A 19,114-nucleotide genomic window follows, 5' to 3' on the forward strand; every position below is an offset into this window, starting at 1 on the left:
TTTCTTTTTCTGTTGCCTTTTCATCACAATAAACGCAGACCAAATTCCCAAGCAAAGAAGGGGATTGGTAGCAGACTACCTACGCAATGAGGCGACGTGTGGACACGGGAACGCTTATTTGTACATGCGCTCTTTCCACTAATTTTTGTGCATGCCCTCTTATCCTGGAGCGTCTGCGATTGAGCACGAGGAAACATGCATTGTGTCAAAACACTTATACCACTACTACAACTGCTACTACTAGGTTCTTAAGGGAGATCATTGGTTAGCAACCGATAAGTTCGTAGTGAACGTTGTGTTTCGAAGTGACAATGAGAGAAAAAACTTATTTTGCGGTCAATAAAGGGCTATAGCGTATTCTTTGCTATGGAGGTCATGAATATAGATACCCACTACACAGTACCTTCTCAAAATGACAAGCAGAGGCGGAAAATATAGCGCCACAGATGCGAACTATATCAGCGGCTGCACACAGTTCGGGTAAGACATCCTCTACTACAAGAAATACTACAGTCAGGTCAAATTTTCAAGAGATGACAGACAACTTGTAGATGGAGATTTTGATGCAGAAAACACTACAACAGATAAAAGAGCTGGAGAAAAACGGCAAGAGACAAATACACGAAAGTCTGCACAACCAATAAGGGTCAACTTAGAGGAAAATAACAGAGCGAACGCGCAGAAGGGATCACAAATAATTCCAGCACAACGACAAACAAATTAGAACAGATGTAGGAAGATAGAGGTGGGGCCATGTAAGGTATACGTCAAAATCTCGACAGAAATATTGGCAAACTCCATCCAATGGTTGTGAATAAACAAATTTATACAAGAGTACCGATTATGAAATCTGATATCATTAATGTGTCAGCTATTGGCAAAAACCGTGTAAAAACTAAGTTTACAAAAAGTGAATCAGAAAACCAATTAGCGCAGGAAGAAGTTCTCTAAGAATACAATCTCATACATATGGTGAGCAAACAAGGTGTAATCAGGGAGTTGACCTCTTAATTAGCGAAGGGGAGATATTGGACGTTATCATCAGTAAATTTGAAGTTGTAAAGGTATGAAGATGCTCAAAACATGTGACGCAAAATGGAATTGATATGCACTGGAAACATCAAACTTGTGAATTAACATTTGATGCACAGACTCTACCGGCAAGATGTCTGATAGAGCAATATGTACCTGCTGTAAATACTGTTTCAAATGTCTGCGTTACAGCCATGTTAGCAATCAGTGCAGAAGAAGGACACAGTGTGAAAGATGTGGTGGACAATACATGTCACTGACATGTCCATGTTTGTCCATTAATTTAGCAACTGTGAAAACTCCAGTGTAGCTGCATCAGAAATTGCCTAGGAGCTATGCACTCCATGTCAACAAATGCATTGTTAGCGAAGCTGCAGAAATACCCATTGGTGTATGATGGAAATTAATCATGAACATATTCCTTCTAAGAATCTTGCCTTGCTGTAATTGACCACCTACTGATAAACTCGACAGATGGTTTCAAGAAGACAGAATAGACAGAGGATAAACATTGACCCAAAATTACAACTCTGAACAAGCTTCGTGAACCTTAACGACAAATAAATTTTACCTAATCTCTGAAGAACGCCAACACATCCTAATTCAGAATACCAATATAGCTAATAATAACAAATAATGGTGCAGAACAATTAGTAGAAACCTCTATTACTGATAATTTACCATAATATCTCTAGATCTATGTTGACAGCACCAAAATCCCAGATAATGATAGAGTGGGTTGCACTTTCCTGTCCAAGCACAAATTACAAGGAATTAATATCACTTCCCAGTGAAACTTACAGCTTTTCGGCAGAAGCTATAGCTATACTCGCAGCTTTAAATTATTCGCAGACCTTCACAGCAAGAAGGATTTTGATTTTAATGGACTGCACAAGCTTGCTATAAGACTTGCAGACGCCTGCCATTCCCAAGAAATCTTATTCACTGGTAATGGACATAATGAAGGCTACCAAGGAAAGTAAAATTTATGTGGATCATAGGACACACCAACATTAAATATAATAACAAAGTCGATGGCTTAGTGAAAACCGCTGCTCAACACAGTACTTTTATAACTATCTTATTCCCGTCATCAGACAAGGTGACAATGGAACAACGAATATCAAGCCTCATTGCGCATTTAAGGGAAATGTTACGGTCAAATACAGCTGCACATTCCTTCAAAACCCTGGTTCTACACATTTTAGGCGAAAAAAATTTATAATCTCCTTGATCCTAATGAGATTTAATCATGAATCTTCCCTAGGCATTATCACTGATTACATGTACGAGACAATCCTTATTGTGAATGTGTTGCAATAACAGCAGGGGATATGAATCACATCTTTTTCGAATTTAAACTACATGAAAACCAGCAAATCGAATTTATTCAGCAGTTAATCAGACCCCATCAACCATTACCAACTTCCTCAGCAATTCTACTGCATCAAAATAATATATTAAGTATGAAATTTTTACATAAATGTGACTTCAGTTTGTAAAATCCCAATACACTGAAGATGGCTGTATGGGGTTCAGACCAAAAGTCTAAATAAGTAAATAAATGCTACTACTACTACTACTACCACTACTACTACCAACACCACCACTGCTGCAGATATGTCTATGCCACTATTATAATTATTTCTTTCCTTTCTCAAACGTTATGTCTGGTTAAAAATGGAAAGTGACGTGGACCTTGATCAAGCGTGACTTCCTTTTATCTGTATGGTATATGTTACATTGCATTTAAGAACTTCCGGGTAATTGAATATGTATCAATAATTACAGATTTCTGTAGTTGTATATATATGTTCGGATGTAGCTGTATTGCATTTATCTACTGGTGGATATCGTGTGGTATGACTCTTGTAGTTGATAGAATAATTGGTATAATGTCAACTTTATCCTGATGCCACATGTCTTTGACTTCCTCACCCAGTTGGATGTATTTTTCAATTTTTTCTCCTGTTTTCTTCTGTATATTTGCTGTATTGGGTATGGATATTCCAATTAGTTGGGTTAATTTCTTCTTTTTATTGGTGAGTATGATGTCAGGTTTGTTATGTGGTGCTGTTTTATCTGTTATAATGGTTCTGTTTCAGTATAATTTGTATTCATCATTCTCCAGTACATTTTGTGGTGCATACTTGTATGTTTTATTAGTTTATGTTGTATGGCAAGTTGTTGATGTATTATTTTTGCTACATTGTCATGTCTTCTGGTGTATTCTGTATTTGCTAGTATTGTACATCCGCTTGTGATGTGATCTACTGTTTCCCTTTGTTGTTTGCAAAGTCTGCATTTATCTGTTGTGGTATTGGGATCTTTAATAATATGCTTGCTGTAATATCTGGTGTTTATTGTTTGATCCTGTATTGCAATCATGAATCCTTCTGTCTCACTGTATATATTGCCTTTTCTTAGCCATGTGTTGGATGCCTCTTGATCGATGTGTGGCTCTGTTAGACGATACTGGTTCTTGCCATGTAGTGTTTTCTTTTTCCAATTTACTTTCTTTGTATCTGTTGATGTTATGTGATCTAAAGGGTCGTAGAAGTGTTTATGAAATTGCAATGGTGTAGCCCATGTATTTATATGTGTTATTGCTTTGTGTATTTTGCTGGTTTCTGCTTGTTCTATAAAGAATTTTCTTAGATTGTCTACCTGTCCATAATGTAGGTTTTTTATGTCGATAAATACCCTTCCTCCTTCCTTTCTGCTTAATGTGAATCTTTCTGTTGCTTACTGTATGTGATGTATTCTATATTTGTGGCATTGTGATCGTGTAAGTGTATTGAGTGCTTCTAGGTCTGTGTTACTCCATTTCACTACTCCAAATAAATAGGTCAATATTAGTATAGCATAAGTATTTATAGCTTTTGTCTTGTTTCTTGCTGTCAATTCCGTTTTCAGTATTTTTGTTAGTTTTTGTCCATATTTTTCTTTTAGTTCTTCTTTAATATTTGTATTATCTATTCCTATTTTTTGCCTGTATCCTAGATATTTATAGGCATCTGTTTTTTTTCCATGGCTTCTATGTAGTCGCTGTGGTTATCCAATAAGTAATCTTCTTGTTTGGTGTGTTTTCGCTTGACTATGCTATTTTTCTTACATTTGTCTGTTCCAAAAGCCATATTTATATAATTGCTGAATACTTATGTTATCTTTAGTAATTGGTTGAGTTGTTGATTTGTTGCTGCCAGTAGTTTTAGATCATCCATGTATAGCAAATGTGTGATTTTGTGTTGGTGTGTTCCAGTACTATTATATCCATAATTTGTATTATTTAGCATGTTAGATAGTGGGTTCAGAGCAAGGCACAACCAGAAAGGACTTAATGAGTCTTTTGGTATATTCCACACTTAATCTGTATTGGCTGTATTATTACTATTACTATTATTATTGTTTTTTCTACTAACAGTATCAAAATATGTGAGCTTGCTTCAAAATTTTGTGTATTGTACCACAGTCTAACGTAACAGTTGTGCCACTCACTGCTGTAAAAGTTGTTACCTTTCGACAGCTGGAGCGGCACTAATGCTCCAAGCGGCGAGAGAGGGGAACTTCAGATGCGTCGTAAGCATAATATTTGTTTTGCATCCCTTTCCTAAATGATTTACAAAATATTTTAATTTTTTTTGCCTCCAAGAGTTTGTGTAATATCAGAAGGAATAGATGTTTCTAAAAATGATTCTACAATAAGCTCAAGTAGGGATAAAACTCATGAATCCAGAGGCAATTTACAATACACTCATATAAACATATAGATTCACACATTAGAAGCACAGACATGTACCTCTACATGCAAAAGAGATCGATGCCCCAATTGTCATTCCATAGTCCTCCTGCGCTTTAGTCATTGTCGGCTGTTGCCACAAGTATGAACTTCATCTTTCTATTATTCTAAGTGGAAGAAGCAACTGCCAAATAGTGGGAGAAATATACTGTGAGAGAAAATCCCAAGTCCTCAAAGCCATTAACACTATCAGAAGTGCTGACATATGTTAAATTTGCTATTAGAGACTTTTCACCCAATGACATATGCACTGGTTTATCAGTATCGGAGAAATGCTGTATCTTCTGCTTTAAAAGGTGGAACAAAATGTCACTTATCCCTCATTTTATTTGTATGCCTTCCATGTACCTCTGTAATGCATACACAGATGGAAACATAAAACATTCTGGTAAAACCAGTATGCTTGAGTGATGTAATGTAATAAATTTAGAGCAAAACAGCTTAGTTTTGTCTTTCCATCTTGCAGATGGCATGCTAATCTGGTTTAACAACAAGCCAGGGGCATCTTTTTTTAAACATTGGGATCCTATAGTCTTCAAAATTTGTTTGTCCTTCTTCAATTGATCCTTCTGATAAAGTATCTATTGCTGTCTGTACTTAAAATGATAGATACTTTCGTAGTCCCATAACAGTTTCTCACAAAGTCTAGCGATCTGCACATTCTAATACTCCACAAGCTTTTTTCTAAACACGAAAAACTGCACTTAATTTTACCACTTCCTCGTCAAAGCAGGTCTGTGTTGAGGATTCAGATGAATCTGGCACTGATAAATGGAGAGTTGGCTGCTTTTGTACCATGAGTGTTCTACAGCTTTAGTCGGATTATCGAACCTTTGGGGCGGTATCCTCTTTGTCAGTTGAGGTTGCGTATTTGGAATGTCAAACAATGTGCTTAACTGCATTCCACACAAGTTTATTATTGTCTGCATTCATGAACTGGTTTTGTTTGACATGTAGCGGACAAAACGTATTATTGTAAAGGTAAACAGGGTCTTTTTTTCATAAGATCTTCTCGTCTGATATTCACTAGCCATTTTGTACTCATAAAACGAAACATTAATCATCAATATAAGTGTAATTTGCAAGCGAATCCTGGCGATTCAGTTAAGTAACATAATGGTATATACCTCTCAGGGTTCTTAGGGAACCTAAAAAAAGACATCTGTGGTCTCTTCTTCTTGTTGTTGCTGCCATTTATTGCACTGCGCTAAGCTACCATTTGTAAAAACCATTCTACAAACCATCATAACCACCATTCGCTTTCACGATCGCGCCAAACTCAACTTACTGGACACTTGGCGCGCTGCTGGCGCAGTAGGCAACAAAATCGAGGCGAAGTGTCGCGACTGTTCAGCCTAGTTTACACGACGACACTAGGTTGCAGGCAACTACGCTACCGGCTACTGCGCAAGCGCGCCGCACGTTTGCGCAACTCGTTGGTGAAACTTAACAGTTTCGGCGTGTTCAGACTTTTGCAACACTAGTTGCATGGGTTTTGAGGTTATATGTGTTCGTAGAATGTAGACAAACTGAAATATGAAGTGGGGGACGGAGAGTAAAGTTCGCTTTTTGTATATATATGCTTTGCATAGGTGTTTGTAGGATTTCAGTGATGCTGATTACAAAAATAAGAACATATTGCTGCTCCTGAGACCGTGATGTGCGATCAGAAAATAGTTTGACAATATCTGAGCTGCAGGGCAAAAGTTATTTAATTAGGAGCGCAAATACAACTGAATTAATAAAAATACAAGCAAATGTAACTCTAGCTGTAGAAATGCTCTTGTCTACAAGACTAAAATCCCATCGTTCGAGATGGTCCACTATTTTTTTTTTTTAAAGGGATATTGTTGACAGGAGGGAGGCTAAGCAAATCAAGAAGCTACATTCTTTATTCAATATTCATCTATTTAAAACGTCGCAGCAGTGCTCCCCATTCACGTATGTTTGAATTTTGAAACACTGCCGTCTTCAAGAGAGTAGTTTGCAAACCATTCTCTTCTTAAATGCGGCCTGCTTCGAATAATTATTGCTGTTGATGTTAATAATTATTACTGTTAATAATTATTGGTGTTAATGAAAGAGCGTCATCACAACTGAAACCGCATCTTATAACATGCCGAGTGTTCCAGATTGTAATGCATGCAATGTGATATGTAATTTCAGTTCTGGCAACAGTGCTTCATGCATTACAATATCTTTATTCCTTATCGCATAATTAACTCTATTGACGCCTTTTCTTCATCCAGTCACGAATCGAAACACGTTTCTTATTTTTATCTTATGCAGCGATTCCACGCAACAAGCTTTAACTCCATCACAACTCGTGCGACATGCAGCTGCCTAAACTTTCATTTCAGTCACGACTCAGGAACCCACAAAACGACGAAACTGAAGTATATACTGGTTTCGCCGTGTCTACAGTCAAATATGAAACCATTTGCGTGCAACTCATTCACGCAACGAGTGGCGCAACCCAATGTCATCGTGTAAACTAGGCTTTATGGTAGACAGATTGTGCGATGATTTTGCGTGACTGGTACGATGTTTTTGCGTTTAAAAGTTGGCAACCCTTTGCTATAAAGTCTGTGACTCGAATGTAAACAATTGAGTGATGCTGGAGAGGGCGTGTTGTCATAGATGATAAGATGAGTTTTGAGTATGTGATTGTTTACATCAGCGTGGAGGAGGATGTCGTATGACATTATTGTATTGTGCAATTGACACGCATAGAAAAATATTCGTACAAATAATACGAAAAATTCAGAATGCTCGACGGCGTGAAACACATTATACTTGTGTTGTCGGGAAAGGGGGGCGTGGGAAAGTCAACAATAAGTACTCAACTTGCTTATGCTTTCAGAGACAGCGGTTATAAGGTATTTATCATTTATTGAGCCAGTGTAGCTTTATCATACTGTTCCAAATGCCTCTTCAAAACGTGAAGCGCTTGTGTGGCCTTGTCAGCAGTGTGCATCCGACAGAAGGACTGCCATGTTAGGCTACGATTTTCGTGAAAGAAAGAGCATGCGGTACGTAATCGTGCTTTTAGAATGTGGCGCTGACGCTACGTAGATTTCAGACCAGACCTGTTCAGCACAGACTTTGACAGAGTTATGCATAATACCAGTGGCAGTAACACTTTGCGCAGATGTGTTTATAGCATAGCTCTGTGACAAAGTTCCTCCAGCAAAACTGATGCAGTTTTATTTTGGACCGTCTCGACTTCACGTTAGTAAACATACGGAACTCCAGTGTTACAGAATTTCTTGTCAGCGGTTTATGTTTCCTATTGATAGTGAAAAATGGAAATGACAGTAGGCTATTTAATATTTACAAAAAGAGAAACCACTTTGTCCGCGCTATACTGAGGGCGCACTTCTTTTTTCGTACTTATTGTTTCTTAGTACTTAGTTTTGTTTTCTCTATGTCGTATAACAGTAGGCTCATAAAGTGAATCTGTAAAATAAAATTTTCCATTTATTTGTAGGTTGGTCTCCTTGATATTGACTTATGTGGACCAAGTATTCCGTACCTTCTGCATTTGCAGGGTAAAGATGTCCATCAGTGCCCTCAAGGGTGAGTCATATACCACACAGATTGAAGTGTTACTAACATGTTCACACAATAGCTCATAGGATAAAGGTAAGTGATAATTACAAGTAGTGCTCTTCAATTGTTGCTCTTCATAACAATAGTTATTGTAGGTAGTAGCTGTAAATTACCCATGTTTTCAGTTTTTAGAAATTCTTAATGTTACTGGTCTTACCAAATTACGCCCTTTTATGTTCATTTCACTTGGTATGTTGTTCGTACCATGTGTTTCTAGATTGTTAGTACTAACAGAAGCATGTCACCATCACAGTGGTTGAGTAAATGTTTCAAAATAGCAGAGCACTTTCCATTCCAAAGTGTGAAGATTATGATGCTTGTATGTTGTTAAAAGTTTGTGTGTGTGTGTGTGTGTGTGTGTGTGTGTGTGTGTGTTGTACTCTCCTACAAAGTTCATTTTACACTCTGTTTCTCACCTAACAAGGTGGAACAATGAATAAGACACTGGAACTAGCAGTGAATTCGTTTCTTTTTTTTCCAATGACCTGCTGTGTAATCCTATAAGCACAAGAACTAATTCTATGATTAGTTAATGATGTAGACACTAAAACAGTTATGCTTTCGTGTTGATACCAAATTAAACTGGGAGGAACATATTTGCCATGTCTAACAAGTGTGTGCTATATCATGCAGAAATTGACAGATGCAATCACTAATGAGTTTCTGAAGGTGGCATATTTCAGTCATGCAATTTATATGGCATACTGATATGGTATCATTCCTGTTTTCTAATTGAAATTCTGAAAATCCATTAAAAAGTAACCAGAATAATGAGTAAAGTGCGACGTAAGGAACACTGCTGAGGCTTCTTTATCAAGCTAATGATACTAGTTGTGAAGTTAAGTATCTATACAGCATTTCTTTATGTCAAAAAGCAACTTAAGTAAGTTTGACATCAGAGAGAAGATATGCCTCAGCAGCACGATGAGCAAACTGGACTTCGATATGTCAGACATGCACTAAGACTCCGAACTCTCATAAAATAATGTGCTTAAAATTTTTCAATAAACTTCCAGTATCTGCTTGATCCTTGCCCTGTAATATTTTCAAAGTTAAGATTTATGTCTGACTATTGAAAACACTATTTGGTTTATAAAAGAATATTTCTAAAATAAGTGGAATTAAATTGGGAACTTCTCTATAAGAAATTATTATTAAGTGTATATTTAAAGTCTAAAACTATTCTACTATGTTTAATAAAGACATGGTTGCATATGGGTATTATTACCACCCCATCATCCACACACGTTTTCTGTGGCTTTCCCAAATCACTTAACATATATGCTGGAATGATTCCCTTGAAAATGATGTGGCAGATTTCCTTCTCTGCCTGCCCCAGTTTGCACTCATGTTTAGTGATTTCGTAGTAATTGGGACATTAAACACTGATCTTCCTTTTAGCTCACTCCTGCCTCTCCATCAATATCTCCGCCTCAATTTCTATTTTGATCACAAGTGGGTGTCACTTATTTCGTCTTTGAAGAAATAAATAATTTTGGAGCAAGCAGTGATCTCTACTAGTGATCTGTACTTTTTCTGTGCCTTTGTGTCCTCAGAATTTTAGCATACAAACAAAAGCCCATTTTCCAACTTAGTGTGTATATTCCACCCTCATGTTCGTATTACAGTAATAGCCTAATCAGATTCAATGACTTTTTTTTTAAATGTTTTGTTTCTCTGGACTATTGCCATATGGTCTTCATGTCAAGTTGACCACTGTAATCTCCCCCCTCCTTCCTTCTTCCATCTGTTGTCCACATTAAACAATACCCAGTCCAACTAATTAATAAGCAAAGTCTTTTATGAAGATTTGAGAGGAGCGAAGATTACAATAAACTTTCAAGTTTACTAAGCTTGTCATGTTGAGATGGCTCCAGTTCTTGTCTAGGGGTCTGATTCTTGAAGCTGAAAATCTAACATCAGCTCCTCATGATTGGTTTCAACTAAATAAATTGGAATATTGTTGTTGCAGAATTTTTTATGTAAATATATTTACCACTGATTGTCGGAAATACAGAAGCGTCCGATTCCACCTGTCTGCTTTGACCCATGATGTCACAAATATGGCGGAAGTGACCATACACCACGACTCAAATATGGCGCCTATTACGTCATTACGTAAACATGACAACAAACACGAAAATACATTGAAAAACCAACACACACACGTACCATAAAAAAACCTAATGACACTAATGGAACAAGCGTGGGAAATTGGGAGTTTTGGGGTGGGGACAAAGTAAATATAAACAAATTTAAACACACACCACCATACCAAACCGCAAAAAAACGATGAAAAAAAAACCAACAACACAAAACTCCCTAAATTCCACTGAACACAATATCCTCTGGAATCGAACACTTCCCTTGACGTATATAGCTAAACATCAGGTCCCGATACCACAAATTGGAATCGAACACTTCCCTTGACCTATATAGCTCAACAGCAACTCCCGATGCCAGAACACCCACAGCCACAACCACACATTGTAATGAAACCCTTCCCTTGACCCCAACACACAACAAATACAATAAGGACAAGAAAAATAAAAACTTACAACAACAAAGTTCTGGTACCGCAACCTAAACCGGCCAGCACAATCGCACACAGGCATACACACAGCCACACACACACCCACACACAACCACAAACCAATGAAAAAATACACAACCAAAAGAAAGATCCAACCCACCCACACCCCACCCCCCCAACACAACCTCCCCCCTCACCCCAAAATAAAATACCCATAAACAAAAACCAAACTAAATAAAAAAAAATCTCAGTCACACACTACAACTCAACAAAAACTGCAACAAAATAGATCCTCCACAACTTAATCGCAAACCAACACACTCCCCCGCCCCTCACAAACGGTACCAACAACTAACACCCCCCCTCCCCCCCCCCCCGCCCCCCCAAAGCATCAGCCACCCACCCACCCAAACCACACTAACTAACCACCTTCGGGCTGTACATCTTAATAACAGCCCTTAAAAAAAAACAAATAAACAATAGCCCTCAGGAACACACTTCCACCAACAATACTCATCTAAATGAGACTGAAGGTTAGAGGAGCACCTCTTCACCCTCCCAAGAACTGACTTAATGGCCTCCCACATCCCTTCTATAGTATTTGTGCAAGCTCGCATCTCGTAATTTTTGAAACTCTAAACTATGGTTAACAACTAAATGATTGTACCCCCTCTCACCCAACCCCCTATAAGAAAAAAAAAGCGTCGGAAACTACAGTGGATCCCGGTTCTATAAACTCCTCAATTAACCCAACTAATTCCATCTTATACCACCCAGTCACCCATCCACAACCCTTAAAAACACATTCCGAACCCCCCCCCCTCCAGTACAACAGCCCCACACACGCAGAGACCAACCACAGATTTACCCCTCCCATACTTCCTTTTCCCAAAGTGTGAGTACTCCACCACAACCCCAGACCCACCCAACTTACCCCTGTGCTTAATAAACTCAGAACATACTTCACTGCAAAACGAAAACCAGTCAAACACACTCCTCTCACTCACGCCAGTCTCATGCGCGCAAAAACTTTAATAGGATATATAACAAAAGTAATATGTCAACAACACAATCTCGCGCATGCCCAACCTAGACTTCTCGAATCAGGAATGTAGGGAGCGCCATAGGTTATCCCTACGGGACTGCCACATATAACCGTCCCTGGTCCGAGACGCCGGAACTTTTGCCATTGTCATTTCATTCCGACAGACAGCGGACTTAACCACCTCCGCAATCAACCCAAAAAGCTGTAGAAATTTGATCAGCTCCAGCTGAGTTGCGCCCATAATAGCGCGGAGTTGTATACTATTTATTTTACCGGTCATATCCATACCTAACAAGAGCAACAACAAATTAATTTATTCACATTAACACACGACCTACAGCGAACAGCACTACAATAACTTTCACACAAAACCACTAAATCGTTAACTCACTGAAACCAATTCCACTCTAAACACAGCTAAAACGAAAACCAGTCACTAGAATCAGTAACACCACACTGAACTTAATACACCACACAACACGAAACGCCTGAACACACCACCAGGGGGTACCACGAACCGCAACACAATGACGCCTACAAACACGCCACAGTCACAAACCAAACTCCGCCCTGTTGTGACATCACACAGCCTTACGTCACAGGTCAAAGCCGATGGGTGGAATCGCACGCTTCGGTCGACCCCTGATTGTCTCACATTTTAGTATGTGATACAGAATTTTGATTTTTCACGTTAACAAAGCCGAAATTACATTGTTCACACCTATTATACAAAAATACATCCGATCACATCAGAGGCAACCTTACGACATTCCACACTCTGCAGGAATAACAACATTCCAAAGGGTTTACAATTTTTCACTTCATAAAATTAGGAAATAAACATAGTAAACAGTAGAGGAGTGCATAATTAATAATAGAAATTTGAAGTGTGCAAATAATTTGTAATTTCAAATGTTTAAAAAAAAATAATTTTAACTTTACATTCAGAACTAGTATTTATCGATTATAACATCCAAAATAAAGTAATTCCTTTTCATAAATTTTAGCCTGAAATATAGCATACTGTCTATAAAATTATATCAAAGTATTTAGAAAAGCAACTGAGATAATATTAAACTGTCCAGAATTCGAAAACTAGTACTAGTATTGCCAACTACTGTTGAAGAAAAGTAATGCTAGAGGAGGCTGTTCTGTTACACCATGAATGAGTTAGAAATCGGTATTAAGTAATATGGCTTCAGTCTGTGAATGGTCAGATAAATTTTTTGTGTGAAAATGATTGTGAAAAAATCATCACTGTATCACATAGATACAAGGGCTGATTTCTGACCTCTAGAAAAATCTAAGTAACCTATGGAAAGGTTCTGAAAAATGCAGCCATTTTTATTCTCTCAGCTGTATATCTGCTTCTCAAAAAATAGTTATTGATGGATATGAAGTTAAAGTGATATGGGAGAGGGGGATGGAGGTCAGTGATTCACTTTGAGGTTGAGTCCATCAGAAGAAACATTCAGTGTTCTACACAGGGGATAACTGGTGAAGAGTGAGGTAATATTAATGGTGATTTGTGGCATGTATATTGGTAGTGGAACAGCCGTAGTTTTCATTTTGTCATATGAATTGTGTGTAACTATACTCTGTTGTAGAAATTGACATCAAAGACAACACTTTGAAACTGGCAACAACAAAGTAGCCAAGATAATTAAGTTAGTACATTGTCAAAGGAGGGTGATTGGTGGCTATATGTGGCTTAGACGGAGTAAGAAGTTGGCAACTGGAATTTGTACAAACTTTGAGAGTCTGTCTGAACTGTGGATTTGAAGCCATAATGGGAGTTTCTGTAATGGAAATGTCAGAAATCTATCTCTGAGAAAGTATGGTGTGGTCGACTTGAGTGTCCATCTGCTTTGACCGTTGATGGCACTGTGTTGTGTTGTGTGATGTCACGTGATGTCATGGTGGCAGTGCGCTTGTGACATGTATCGTGTTTGCAGAGGGTGTGTTGGATTATGTGGTGGCATGTTACAGTATGGGATATTTATGTTTCTAAATTGTTTATGACTGTTGTTACTGATATTGGACTCTTTGAGTGCTGTTTGTGGTAGTAACATTATAAGAGTATGTAGCAGTTTGTTAATGAGTTATTTTGATATCGGCAGTTCTCAGCAGATGATGCTGTTTTGGGTTTGTAATTATTAGTGTGGTGTGTCGTTTGTGGTTGGAGATTTAATTGTATATTTCGTTTTTTGCTAGTTACGAATTGACAACGAAGTGCATGAGTAGGTCCCAGTGTATCGCAGTTGGGGATGATGTGTTACAGTTGGGGACAATATGTGGAGCACAGTTAAATTCCTATAGTTATTCGGCATGTGAAGGTCAACATTGACCAAAGTTGCTGCATCTCGGATCAGGAACTAGTGGCATAGTCCATATCAGTTCAGGCAGGCTTACATTCATAGTCTCAGATGTTACTGTATTTAGCATATGTTAAAATAAAGGATGAAGTATTCTTTTGTTTTGTCCTAAACAATTTCTGATCTGAGATACAGCCCTCCAAAGATGACAGTGTGCATACCATTCTGAAGATGCGAATTTTGGAGAAAAATTTAGAACTGTATCTCTGGAACAGTTCTAGATATTTCTTTTTTTTCCCATTTGAAAGATAATTACTTTATGATTCCAAAGAAATCCTCAATTTGGACTTATCAAAGTTCTTTTACTATAGTACTCTGAACTTTTTTATAATTTATGGAAAAAAATTTTTTCAAAAATGTCAATCCATAAAATTTAGATTTTTTTCTGTTTATTAATACTGTATAGTTCTACATTCCCTGAAAAGGAGAGCTTCCACTTTTAGGTTGAACAGGTTTTATAAACAATTGAAATTTTTGCCATACATAAAACATGTTTTATTATCACATAACATGCTCATAAAAATCAAAACTTAGCCTTATTTAACATAATTTTAGTTTTGAAAGATGGGTAAGAGTCTCATTTTTCAAACATTTTAAATGGTTCCAAACTGTATGTGAAAGGTCCAAAGACTAAAAGGTTTCAATTTATACAACTTCTGTGCACTCTGTTTTGTACTCAAATTAGCCAGTCAATGAACTAAAAATGTATTTCACTGCTTCAGTATCTTCCTTTGATGTAAAGTGATGCCTTTCTTTACAACCAATAGGAACTGGAGCACTTAAAGTCTTCAAAACATTGTGAACAGGAAGTGAGCACTGATGCTGTCCATCAGCTGTCCATCAGCTGGACACCTACGTCCAGCAGCTGGTCCATGTGGTAGCATAAAGTTCACTACAGTTTTGTTTAACTCATAACTCGTGTCTATAATCTCTGCAATACACCAGTCACAGCATACACACGTGCCACAAACATCCCCCTTCTCAGATTGTGAATCTGAATATTATCCTGTTGTTTCTGAGGTGCTGGCCAAACAAATGAAATTTCTTCTTTCTTTATCTTTAAAGTAAATATAAGTTCACCCTTCACTTTGAGTCCAAAAGTGTGTCTTCTGAATTCCTTTCACAGGAGTAGTTTGTTTGGACCAGTCTTCTTTTTTCTGCTCACATAATTCTTCGATTTCCTCTTGGGACAAAAGAATGAGGGTTGTAGATGTGTAAGATTCCACGACTGTCATAAAATCCTCAGCATGCTGAATCACAGCTGTATTTGGTTTGGAAAGATTACGTTTTGTAGCATGGTGCTTCAGCAGGCCTCCTACACCATCACAAGGCCCCTTCCCATGAACAGTAACACTGTATACCCAGTCAGCTGGCACAAGCAACTTACTCAATTCAAACAGTAACAGGTTTTAAAATGACTAGGAGCACTACCAGAAATAATGATGATCTTCTCTGCCCCTGTTTGTAGTTGAAGAATTTTGCGCGTTGCTAGCAAAGCATGTGCTGAGTAATGTCGTGTGTCATCACTTATAACTGCAACACTTGTGGTCTTGTTTTGAAAATATGTCATGCCTATGAAAATTGAAACATGGTCATTACTCGAATGATACCCTTGTAGTTCATGTGGGAGGATTACGGACCAGTTATCAGCAAAATCACAGTGAATCACTAAACATAGTTGTTCAGCCTGTACACACCCTTTGACTTCTGCAATGTGATGTTGTTGAAATTTCTTCAGATGATGGTGTTCACTGAGCCTTTACCAAGTTTGTCAATGAAACTGTCAAAGGCAACAGATTTCTTAATTAGTTTATTTTCCTCCCATGTCACATATGTAATTTCTGCAGAGTTATCTGGTACTTCTTCCAGGCCAAGTGTCTAATGACAGTCCTTCCTTTCCAAGGCAGTCTCCACATTCTTGAAACAAACAAGTCTCTCGCTTTATGTCACAGACTACTAATGACTTCACACGCCCAACTAATGTGTCCTCTATGTCACGTGCTCCTGTAAGTTCTTAAAGAGTTCAAAATTGCACACAGTACACACATAAACAGACATCTCTAAGTGGGTGTAGAACTACCCAGTTAGGTTGTAGTGCATAAAATTTTGATCTTCCTATATGTGAAGTTGTATAGTTGCTCTTATAAATTGCAAAATTTTCTTTAATGCTGCGAGTCATGTACCCTCTTCACTTTCACAACGTTTTGATCTTCAACTGTTACAGTTATAGTGTCTTTTTTGTTGGCACTCTGGCTATAACAGTCCCATTTATCTTCCAGATAAAATGACTGCAGTATTTGAACTTGAGGTGCTTCTACAGGATGACCATAATAGATATCTGGTCTTCCAAAGACTCGTTTTACAGAACTCACATTTCTTGATTTGTCTGCCACGTACTTTGATACTGATGGAATGTGGTTCAAAATTGTTTTCTTTGGAAATATCTCTGGAATAATAGTTAAAACTTGCACCTTCCCACTGTAGGATGGTCAATATTCAACAACTGAATTAATATTTGTGAAAAATTCCTGGCAAGAGGTGCAAGAGTGCTTTGGTTCATTATCTTCTGAAGATGGAATTTCTACTTTGAAGAGTGTGGTCAGTTTTGCTGTAGCATATTCATCCATAACTTTAGTAATTTATCTGTGCTTTCTTGATAATAGAGCTTATGACTCAACTTCACTGACCACGGTTTCTTAACAGGACTGACACCTACATCTGTAGTTGACTGATTCAGGGTATTTAATTCTTCCTCTATACATGCAAAATCTGTGTCGTCTGCACCATGGGAGGCTTCACCTTGTTCAGATACTATCATTGTTCTTATTCTGTCAAAATATTTAGAACACAAAAATTCATCACTGGAAACATGTTCGTTTTGAAACAGGCTTCAAATGAGAACACTTATTCCCAACCTGAACAAAGTCTGTTTTTTTTTTGTTTGTCTTGTATGTCACTCTTTTTGTGGATATGCAAATAGTTGGCACACTTCTCTCCTGTGGCCCCAGTCAGAAGATATTTCAAACAGTCCTTTTCACAGAACACACTGTAACTGTGTCAACTGGCAAACTCCTCACAAAAACATAGAACTCACTGGATAGTTTTAGATTTCGTAGAAGCCTCTTCAGTAACCGAATTAGCACTGAACAGCAACATTACAGAGACCTGCAATGAACAACCATGACAAAGAAACTGACAAGAAACTACAACAAAGTGTAAGAAATATCTACAACAATGAAAGTGAAATGAAATAACTGCAACAAAGAAAGTGATACGAAATAACTGCAACTGAGACAATAGAAATAAACATTGTAACAAAGAAATTGTTTAGAACTACTTCAGTGAAGACATACATTATCCTTGAAAGTTAAGAAAAATGATTTTTTTAAAATAAAACCTGTCCAACCTAAAAGTGGTAGCTCTCCTTTACAGAGAATGTAGTACTACATGGTACTGATACACGGAAAAAAATCTAACTCTTCTGGATTGGCATTTTTGAAAAAAAAAAGTTTTCTGTAAATCATAAAAAAAATCAAAAGGTGACAGTAAAAGAACTTTGACAGATATGTCCAAATGGAGGATACCATTGTAAAAAAAAAAAAAAAACTTAACAAAATAACCACAACTGTTACGAGATACAGCATTTTTAAAAAAAATTCTGAAATTGCATCTTCAAAATGGTGTTTGCAATGTCATCTTTGGAGGCCTGTATCTCGAGGCAGGAATTTTTTTGTAGAAAACAAAATAATACGTGTTTCTTACTTACTCTTGAATTTTAACATATGCTAATTTCAGTAACATCCGAGACTATGAAGGTAACCCCCTGCCTGAAGTGATACGGATTATGCCTAGTATATTTAGCATTGTCAGTGGAACAGCATATAACTTTGCGTGCCTTGAGGTTCCTATGTTGAGAAGACTGCATTGGCTTGCTGTTCAAGGGATTGTGTTGATGGCATATTATTTTGCTGTCACTATAATTGCTAGATTTGTGTGTCAGATGACATTGGGTTGAAAGTAAGTTTTATGGTTTTATTTTATTCTCTCTCTCTCTCTCTCTCTCTCTCTCTCTCTCTCTCTCTCTCTCTCTCTCTGATTTTTAGTATGTGTGGTATCTGTGTTTGTGAGTGGAATCATGTGCTTCTTGTATATCGAAAATGGTGTTATGCAGTTTATTTATGAATTTTTTGGTTCTGTGGTAGGTATTATGGAGTTTCTTTTGCCTAAATTGGTGAGGTTAGGTTTTCAGTGTTAGTTATATGAGCAAGTTTGGATTTTGTGGTGCTGTGGGCAGGTCGACTGATATTGCTGGTACTGCATTTTGCAAGTTTTCATAATTTCAGTTTGTTAGTTTTCATAATTTTTCTCTGGGTGGGTAGTGCAATTTCTATTAGGATATCTTTAGTGGTGTCATTCTGTCAAGTTGGGCCATGTAGTTCAACTCATGTTGGCATTACTGAGTTTTGTAAGTTTTTGTGATGTTTCGCTAGGTGTGCAGTGCAATTTTTTATTTGTTTATTTCCCTGCCCCCTCGATTTTTCAAGATGAGTTACACAGCTCAACTTAGGTTGTCGAGCCCTCAGGTGCTCAGCACTCATTTGCTGGATACCGTCTTGGCGACCCCGGGCTTTCTGAGCTGGCGACTGGTAAACAACGCCAGTCCCCTGTCACCGTAAGCTCTGGGCATGCTTCAGCGACCACCATGCGGTGGAACATGT

At 37.7% G+C, this 19,114-nt stretch overlaps 1 protein-coding gene across 1 annotated transcript in view; it reads left to right on the forward strand.

Moving 5' to 3' along the window:
• Positions 1-7,434: 7,434 nt before the first annotated feature.
• Positions 7,435-19,114, forward strand: part of LOC126259530 (cytosolic Fe-S cluster assembly factor NUBP2 homolog) — a 91,066-nt gene continuing 79,386 nt past the window's right edge. The window contains exons 1-2 of the mRNA XM_049956396.1: positions 7,435-7,710; positions 8,322-8,410. Of these exons, the coding sequence (XP_049812353.1) occupies positions 7,600-7,710; positions 8,322-8,410 (200 nt within the window). The 5' untranslated portion in view covers positions 7,435-7,599. The remainder of the gene's footprint in view (positions 7,711-8,321; positions 8,411-19,114) is intronic.

Source organism: Schistocerca nitens, chromosome 5 (genome assembly GCF_023898315.1).
Source record: "Schistocerca nitens isolate TAMUIC-IGC-003100 chromosome 5, iqSchNite1.1, whole genome shotgun sequence".
Lineage (NCBI taxonomy): Eukaryota > Metazoa > Arthropoda > Insecta > Orthoptera > Acrididae > Schistocerca > Schistocerca nitens.